The sequence below is a fragment of the Puntigrus tetrazona genome, chromosome 16, assembly GCF_018831695.1.
Source record: "Puntigrus tetrazona isolate hp1 chromosome 16, ASM1883169v1, whole genome shotgun sequence".
Classification (NCBI taxonomy): Eukaryota; Metazoa; Chordata; class Actinopteri; order Cypriniformes; family Cyprinidae; genus Puntigrus; species Puntigrus tetrazona.
The window spans coordinates 14,455,054-14,464,110 of NC_056714.1; the positions used below are offsets into that span (position 1 = coordinate 14,455,054).

At 39.8% G+C, this 9,057-nt stretch overlaps 1 protein-coding gene across 1 annotated transcript; it reads left to right on the forward strand.

Annotated features, from left to right (window-relative positions):
* The first annotated feature begins 345 nt into the window (after window positions 1-345).
* LOC122360665 (PILR alpha associated neural protein) lies at window positions 346-8,809 on the forward strand. The gene is made up of 6 exons (XM_043261470.1): window positions 346-487; window positions 916-968; window positions 1,283-1,552; window positions 2,769-2,847; window positions 4,884-5,003; window positions 6,478-8,809. The coding sequence occupies exons 1-6, from the start codon at window positions 483-485 to the stop codon at window positions 6,497-6,499; spliced, it is 549 nt and encodes a 182-aa protein (XP_043117405.1). The 5' UTR covers window positions 346-482; the 3' UTR covers window positions 6,500-8,809.
* The last annotated feature ends 248 nt before the right edge of the window (window positions 8,810-9,057 follow it).

A 9,057-nucleotide genomic window follows, 5' to 3' on the forward strand; every position in this document is an offset into this window, starting at 1 on the left:
CGTGTGAGAGTATTTATCATCGCTGGCACTTCTGTCTATAAATATCTATAGCGTTGTTCATCATGTAGGGCTCCCGTCCAAAGCTACATTAATGTATATTGATTTTCCTGCTGCTGCCTCTTTTCATTTGTCCTGTCTGAATACTTTTTATTTACTTCAGCTGGTCTTCTGAATATTAATAAGCTGCTTCTTTTATTCCGTCCGGCTATTTTCGCCTTCAAAATTCATTTATTTTCTTCTCGCTGCCTATTTAATTTGAACCAGTTAAGATGCATAATTAGTATTTCAATCTTTCCTCCAATCCTCTTTTCCTCCCTCCCTCCTCTGCCTCACTCTCTCTCTCTCGCTTTCTCTCTCTCCCTTCCTCTTCCGCACTCTATTTCTCACTCGCGCAATTTCTACATGTCTCTGTCGCTACGGCAACCAATGCTTTTCCCCACTTCCAGGCGCTCTGCCTCTCTCCCACTCCCTTCTTCAGTGGCATGAGGTAGGCACGCAAGCCGATATATCTTGTCTTGAGAGTTTGAATCTGCATGCTTCCAAGTGTGTGTAGGTGTATTTGTGAGTGTTGCCTGGAAGTCAGAAAGTGTGCCGTAAATCTGGATACAGATGTTGAGTTTGGTTTGACGGCTCGGAAAAGGCTTGACACGGGGAAGGCATCCACAGGTGTGTTCGCATGTGTGTTTTATTGTGGGTCTTGTGGTTTCGGTTCTTCCTAAATGTGATCCGGATGAGTGTGTATGCTTACAGTCGTGTATGTGTGTGTGTGTTTATTTGTGTTGTCTCGGAGCCAGCAGGGTATTTCTCCACTACAGCCATCTGTTTATGGTCTTTTAGTCAGTGTCAAGACTGAACCCTCCCCCTTCCAGCTCTGTTTCTCTTCTCATCCTTCTCTTTATGTCATTCTCATTTAAGAGATGATCGGAGCGGCAAGGAGTCAGTGAACAGGCTGAAGCGATGGAGCGATGGTAAGGCAGAGCCGAGAGTGCCGAACAGACTGTTTTGGTTGCACTGTGCTCTCAGATCTGACCAGTTAGTTTCCTGCAGCCCGTTGGGTTGCATCAGCTTCTGCTTAAAGTCTCTTTCCATCTGTGCACGATTCACGCCTCTCAGTTGTGTGTTTTTTCCGATCTCTAGCTTTTCCTTTTCAATCCCTCCTTCCGTCTTTTCGTTGCTTTGTCTCTCCTTCCCCCCAGCTCCATCTCTCCCCACATTGGATTCATTCCTCTTTGGAGCTTCCTGCTGGTCACTGTAATTTTTTGCACTGCCACCGGTGACACAGATGACAGGAAGTGGGAGGAGTTGGGTGAAATGCAGATGCCAGTCACGGCGCAGGCCAGCACCACTCAGCTGTGGGCAGTGGACTGGGGTCCCACGCAGCCCCTGGAGGACGAAACCCATCACTTGCTGTCCAGTCTGGAGACGGAGGGTTTGAGGGTGACTACGCCCGAGGACTGGTCGCACCGTCGAAGCGCGGCTGCCAATCAAACACAACGCCCGACTATGGGAGAGAGGGACAAGATAGAGACAGAAGAGCAGGACACTGAGGAAGGTTGGTATCCGTGAAATGAGTTCTTTATCTGAGAGCTGCATCGCAGAGAGGGCTCTGGGCTCATGCTGGTTCCTCATAGTAGAAAATCTGCGCTTGAGGAGAGCTTAGATTTCTCTCCCATTGAGCAGGAGGCAGGCATCAATCCAATCAATACTATTTTACCTGATTATGACACTCTGCCCACCCTTTTCGCCCCCACGTTTCTCTCTCTCTCTTCTCTCCTGTAACTGCTCCTTGTTGCAAGTCTTTCTTCACACACTTTTTCTACATCTTAATGTTTCCTTTAATTGCTTTTTTTATAGACATGTGGGCCATTTGGAAGCGAACTGGGAATGAGTTTTGAAATTCCAGTTCAGTTCTTTCATTTGAATCGAGGTAGCAAATGGGCCAGAATTTACAATTATGCATTTGGCAGACACTTATCAAAAGCACTACTCTACTGTTTGAGGAATGCATTTTTAATTTAAAGTAGGTTTTTAAGCATGGATTTCATACAACTGCCTACATAATATTTTCGGATTAGGTGATATTATTATTTGATGTTTAAAATGTAATTAATATTTCATATATATGCATATTTATACAAAACAAATTAATTAGATTGGTTTCCATTGCATTCTCTCTAGTTCAATAATTAAAATATTTGTATAATCATTCATATATATTTAAATAAAATGTGTGTGTGTATACATATATATATATATATATATATATATATATATATATATATATATATATATATATATATATATATATATATATATATATATATATATATATATATACGTTTATTTAAATATATATTGGTTATACAAATATTTTAATTATTTATTTTTAATGAACCATGAGGATAGGAGTTTTATTTTCTAGAATGCAAATTTATTTAAAGATTTTACAAAATCCAACTAAATATATTTTCTTTCAAGGATGTAAAACCTTTAAGATTGTGTGGGTCCATATGAAAACATAAAAAAAAATCGTCATTAAAAACCCACATTTGGAGGGGAGACGTCTCCTTCCATGTCTATTGTTTTTACGGCCCTATTTCTGTTGCGTGACCGAGTTAATTAATTCGAATTGCAGTTTCGCACATCCTCTTCCTATCATTCCAATTCAAAGTAGAATTTAACATCACATGGGTTTAATTCAAACGTCTGTTCAAAGTGTCCCCTCGCTTTGTCTAATTATACTTCTCCTGTGCTATTTCTTTCTGCAGTGGACCCACAGTTTTATGTGACAGTGACGATCTCATCTCTGCTGATTCTCTCTGCGGTCATCATCTCGGCTAAACTCTGGTGAGACGTTTCACCACTCCTCTGCCTGCTTGGTTTTGTCATACATCCCCTGAGACAGCTTGCTTTCTTGTGTGACTGACTGAACAGTCAGTGTGTCATAACGGGTTCACACTACAGATTTCCACAAACTTTCAGTCGAGGATTCTTCTGTTCAGTAAGATTTCCCTGCAGAACTGTTAAAAATGGCATCTATGGATATTCTGACTCTGCAGACACTAACAGTGTGGACACCTTACAGTGTTTTATTGTGCTGGTTTAATTAGAAATGTAGCCCAGAGCGTTGAGGGCCATCAGGCACAGGAATGCATTTATATTTACTCGGACGGCAGCATTCGATCGCATAGATGATCATTAAAATGATATAGAGAGCTGAGGAACGGCCCATATCATCCTGAGAGTAACTATAAACACAGGGGTGACAGGTTATGAGTGTGATTTATTACTACCTGCCTTAGTTTACGCTAGAACCTTCCCTTCGCTGAATTCACTTTCATCGCAATGATTCAAACTCTTCAGCCGACACACACTCACGGCAATTCCTAACTATTCTGACAAATTGGTGGCCAATTTTCTATTTTCAAATGATCCTTTATGTGGCCACCGACATGCGTACATACATACTATAGGCCTACAACAACGATAGACAGCCATGATGAGAAGTGCTTGTGTTGAGGGGCTTAGGAGATACCCACAACTCTAACTGAAGACGTTTTATAACTTCTGGAGAGAAATAGTGCAGACGTTGGACACTGGAAACTTTCTGGAACCTAAACTAGTAGTTAGGATTTAGTCCCAGGTATACTTATTAGTCCACAGTTGACTCAATTTCATGCACGACTGAGCGTGCAAACCATCCAAAGCGTATTCTATTGGCCATTAGTGTGGATAGACGTGTTCAATTACTCACACATGTGTTATTATACACCAGTATACTGTGCTGATGAAAACTACATGGGCCAGCAGGCATCTATCTCTATAAATTTAGCATTTGGGCCCCTCTTCCCCCTCAGGGCCTCAGAATCACCCTAAAATTCGCAGACAAGTACACATTCGGCTTTAGGGGTCGACCTATAATCCTACGCCCTAAGAGGGGATTGTTTCTGTAGGAATCACAAATTCATACACGAACGCGCCAACTCGTAAAATAGTTACGTTTTATCATAACGGTCGGATTGCTTCAACCAATCACATCGTTTTTATGTCGCCGCAAAAGCAACGGTGCAGATACCACAAATCAGACATTATGGGAATGTTTGCGAGCTTGTTTGTAAGATCGATAGAGAGGATTAAAACTGTCACGTCGCGAACTCCCGACAGGTTTATGTTAATGCGAGGCCGCCGCTCACGTAGAAGATCAGACCGACGTTCATTTGAGCGAGCCGAGGGCGATTTTATTGCACAGGCAAGCTACATCTCCGCAATTAATCTCTGCATTTCACACACTCGCCTTGACAGACATCCTCTCACTCATTTAACAACCCCCAGCCCTCCGTCCGTCATCCCATCAGAGCAGGTGGAGTAAACTCACTCCTGAGTCACGGAAGATAAGTGCGAGTCGGTGTGGGGTATTAATATTAAACGGGACGTCGCACCGTGTCTGCGACACTTTGTCTTCCTCATGGTTGTTGGACAAATATGATTTTAACTGAATATTTCAGCGTCTCTCTCTCTCTCTCTCTCTCTCTCTCTCTCTCTCTCTCTCTCTCTCTCTCTCTCTCTCTCTCTCCCTCTCTTTCTCTTTCTCTTTCGCGCGCTTTAATTTCCCCCGCTCCGTTTTTTTTTTCTTTCGCTGAAGGCGGTCTATTAAATTAAGCCAGCGAGTGAATGAACTTCTCGTCAGTGTCACTGAAGTGTTTGCCTTCTCTCCCGTTATACTGTTTAATCTCTCTTTCCATGCCTCTTTCTCACCTTCTTTAGCGTCTGTATTCTCGATTCGTTGCCTGGCTGTTGTCCTAATCTCTCTCTCTCTCTCTCTCTCTCTCTCTCTCTCTCTCTCTCTCTCTCTCTCTCTCTCTCTCTCTCCCCCTTTCATTCAGTTACGACCGCAGTCTCTCCCAGCGCCCTCCGCCTCTCTCCCTCGCCATCCCTCGCTCCATAGCTCAGGAGGACAGCAGGCAGACTCTGCACAGCACTCCATCCTTCCCCGACAGAGAGAGGTAGCGTGCTTGTGCCTGTAAGCCTGTGGGACAGGGTGCCAAGACTGGTTTAAGTTCTTTGTGTGTTCGCGTGTGTGTGCGCGCGCGCGTGTGGAAGAAAACGCCAGAGATAACAAGACCGCTAAGCCGTGTCAAAGGGAACAGCATAAATAAGAGAACATGTTCCCAACAAATAAATAAACACAACTAGGGGCTATAGTTTACTAAATGACTGATTTGTTCGTTTAAAAGTCAGGGTGTCTGTGGATCTTTATTTAAAAGCATTCTAAATATCAAAAAAGAATGTTTAGAATATTGGTAATCTGTTGAAAAAAGACTGTAAATTATGTATACAGGCCTATTTAACATAGCTGTGTATTATGTATTTTAGTGCCAGGCAGCAATTTATCGCATCCAAAATAAATAAATATATTACTGTTATATATATATATATATATATATATATATATATATATATATATATATATATATATATATATATATATATATATATACTGTATGTGTCTTCAAATATACGACATAAATATACACAGTACACACGCATATACTATGTACACAAAATTTCTTTTAATTTTGGATGCAATTAATCATTGCTTATGCAGCACTAATTTATATATTGTTGCAAAAATCTAATTACAATTTATGTTAAGCCTTTTCCTTCATGGCATGAAAAGCTAAGTGGAAAATGTACAGTATTTGAACTTGAACTCGATTTTACTTTATTTCCTGCATGTATTGTTGGTTATATAAGTAGGCTGTATAAATATATCAATAAATATTAATTTATATATATATATATATATATATATATATATATATATATATATATCATACACAGTTATCACACACTCAATTTTAAATAAATTCATTTAGGTGTTTTAATGGTTAGATATATGTAAATAAATACAGTAAATATACAATTTTATAATACTTATTTTTTTCGATAGTAATGTTCTTGTAACTCATTTAGTGATGCAAAATATACTTTTTTATATATATTTAGTGATTACTGTTCATTCATCTGAATGTGCTGATGAGGTTTAAACCTCACTACTTAAATATTTTGTCTTTGTTCTGTTACAAAATCGATCAGACTCTTTTAGGAAATGCGCATTCATTTAAAATGTGTTCAATTAACGAAATGCATATCTTATCTAAATTAAAAAAATGCAGACACCTTGCATGTATGGCTGATGCTACGCGTGCACATCAGTATGTAATGCTGTTAGATCAGTGGTATGTCTTGCAATACAAAACAGCCAGTTAGGCGTTGTTGTGGAGGTTTTTCCTCAATTGTTGTGAATATTTTAACAGGAGAGACGCAGAGAGCAAAAGCGAGCGTGCCATCCATGAAATCAGACCCCTTCCCGCTGCTCTGTGCTTTTCAGAATTAATCTCACAGTCGATAATAGAGTGAGACTCTTATTAATTTAATTTGCCGTCTCTTTCTTCATCTCTTTACTCCACGCTGCAGGATACCAGTGGTCAATCTTTGAAGAGCTGACTGTTCCGAGCACGATAATCAAATCCCGCGGGCGCGACACAGACTTTGGTGTGGCCGTTGGTGAGAACACGTGGGCAGGCCATGCGAATGTACATAACATGTAGATAGACACATGGATGAATGCATCTGTTTGGACACTCTGATGGAGACCGTGAGGTTTTGTGGTCCAGTGGCTCCTCGTTTCTGGCTGTACCTCTTTCTTCCAGTGCCGTTTGTACAGTATTATTCTCATTAGCTCAACGCAGCCATTCACAAGGGCTCCGGGAATGCTATGTCCTCTACCATAAAAACAATCATTAGCTTCTGATCCTGGAATAAGCTGTGATGTATGTAGTCATTAATTTAGTAACCGGCGTGACATGCTTGCAGTAGCCTCTCTCACACGCATACAAAGGTTACAGCCGCCTACCGCTGCCTTTATCGCACTTGGTGTAGCATTTATTTGAGCTTAATGAATGACTGCAGTTATTTTGAAGAGTTAAATATAATTCCCATCATTTGTTTATAGTGTTTTGTTTCATATGGCTCCATGGCAACAGCGGACTGCAATGACGTCAGCTGATATCTGGAAACACCTCTGCAGTGTTACCTTATAATTTACACTAATTATCAGATGGACGTTTCGTAAATCTGACTCAACATCTGTTGAGGTGTTCGTGAAACCTACGTAATTCTATTCCGAGCGTGGTGTTATGCTTCTTATTAGCTTTATACTTCTAAATCATGGCCATATAGCTCTTCTCGGGAGCCTTTTTTTGGTTAGCGGAGAGCTAGCACTCACCACATGTGACTGGCGTGTGTGCGTGCGTGTTGTTTTCATGTTAAGTTTATGAAAAGCACAATTAAGGACATGTATGAAGACGTGGTTAAAAATAAGCTAGGCGCTTCCATAGCATTTAGTTTGAAAAAAAAAGAAGCAATTAAAAAACACTGCACACAAGTTTGTTTGATGTATCGCTACGCTAACAACTCGTGGCTAGCGAGGCAGCTTGGGGTTTCTTGTTTATGAAACGCAACTATCAGGAGGGTTTGGGGGTTTTAGACAAATCTGTCCTGAAGTCAGTGTTGCTACCAGTTTTACTTCTGTATTTTCACTAATTTGATAATGGAAGTGGTTATTCAATAGGAAAAATTTAAGGAAGGACGTTTTAAAGGACGAGGACTAAATGCAAATGTGCAAAATCAGTGTGTGGATAGCTAATTGGCTAATCAGTGGTGAACGTTATCCAATAAATATCGCAACAGTGCACGCCCACTTTATAAGTGGGCTTCGTTTTAAAGTATTTTTCCCATTCTTTTTTCCCAATGAGATTTCCCAACATTACAAACTTTTATTTGAAGCAAAAAAAAGTATTTGAAAACCAGACGAAAACGCAAGACTATACTTTTATTATGCAATGCGAATGAAACAATTATAAATAACGCATATACAAAACCATTGATTTAAAGATGTTGATTATATACAGAAGTGATATTGTATCGCAAAATATGCATATTACACAGATATTTAAGTCATTTGAGAGTTTAGGGAGAGTGACTCTAATTCATTTTTGGCAGTGCTTCATGGTAATGTGCAGGTGGTGAAGTGTTCTTCTGGCACTATTTGCTCATCACGATTCTCTGATTATTGGATATTTCTCTGTAAGAATCATGAGTAATTTCGATTTCACCAAAAAACAAGTCTCAATAATGCAAGGTTGAGTGCTTCAGCAGAAATCTATAACAACCTCGTAGCTCACAGTAGGTCTGTCCTTGATAGTATATAAAGTTAGCATTAAAAACCTGTTCCCTTATGGAGAAATTGAATGGGATTTTGACCGACACTGCTTTCTACAGCCTGTGTGGTGTTGTTTCAGAGGAAGAGCAAGTTCGTATATTTGATTTACATTTCATTTTAAAGCCCTTTGTTTTGTTTTTTTTGTAAAAACAATTATTCACCATATGTACATTTATTGAGATGGTCGGTTTAACATATTGATACATTGTCATTTTAAACTTGAAGCTGATTTTTTCCACGAAAATCATAATCATTCCCTCTTAAATAATTATGTAACTCATGAAAAAAAAACAACAACATATATATATATATATATATATATATAAAGTGAGCGGAAAATGAAACTAATGTGTTCATGGGCACATCAGATCGAATTCTCTTGTAATTTTTCACATCATGCACAAGAAGCTACACCATGTGAGATATGTTTAGAGGTTTCACATCATTTATGTAGCACTGCCTTAAATATGTGATTTAATGTACTATGAAGTCAATAAAAAGCCATCTCTGGCGTTTTAAAGCGCGTTTCTTTGGTGTGATGTTTGAAAGGACTTCCTATACGAGAGTGACTCATGCAATCACGCACGCCAAACAGCCAGGCCAAAGGGACACCGCGAACACTCATTAGCCATCGCGCGGCAACAAAACACCAGGACACAAAGATGCTTCACACGTTCACTTCAGATACACACGCGCTCTACGTAAGCCGCAAGAGTTCACAGCTCCCATCTGCTCAGAGCTGAGAGACTGAGAAACAGTGAACCTCAGTCACA

What these genes read in the sequence shown, in the direction of transcription:
- LOC122360665 (XM_043261470.1), top strand. An exon ending in GCTGAAGCGATGGAGCGATG is followed by an intron (nt 969 to 1,282) that starts GTAAGGCAGAGC and finishes CCGGTGACACAG; the next exon opens with ATGACAGGAAGTGGGAGGAG. An exon ending in AGAGCAGGACACTGAGGAAG is followed by an intron (nt 1,553 to 2,768) that starts GTTGGTATCCGT and finishes TTCTTTCTGCAG; the next exon opens with TGGACCCACAGTTTTATGTG.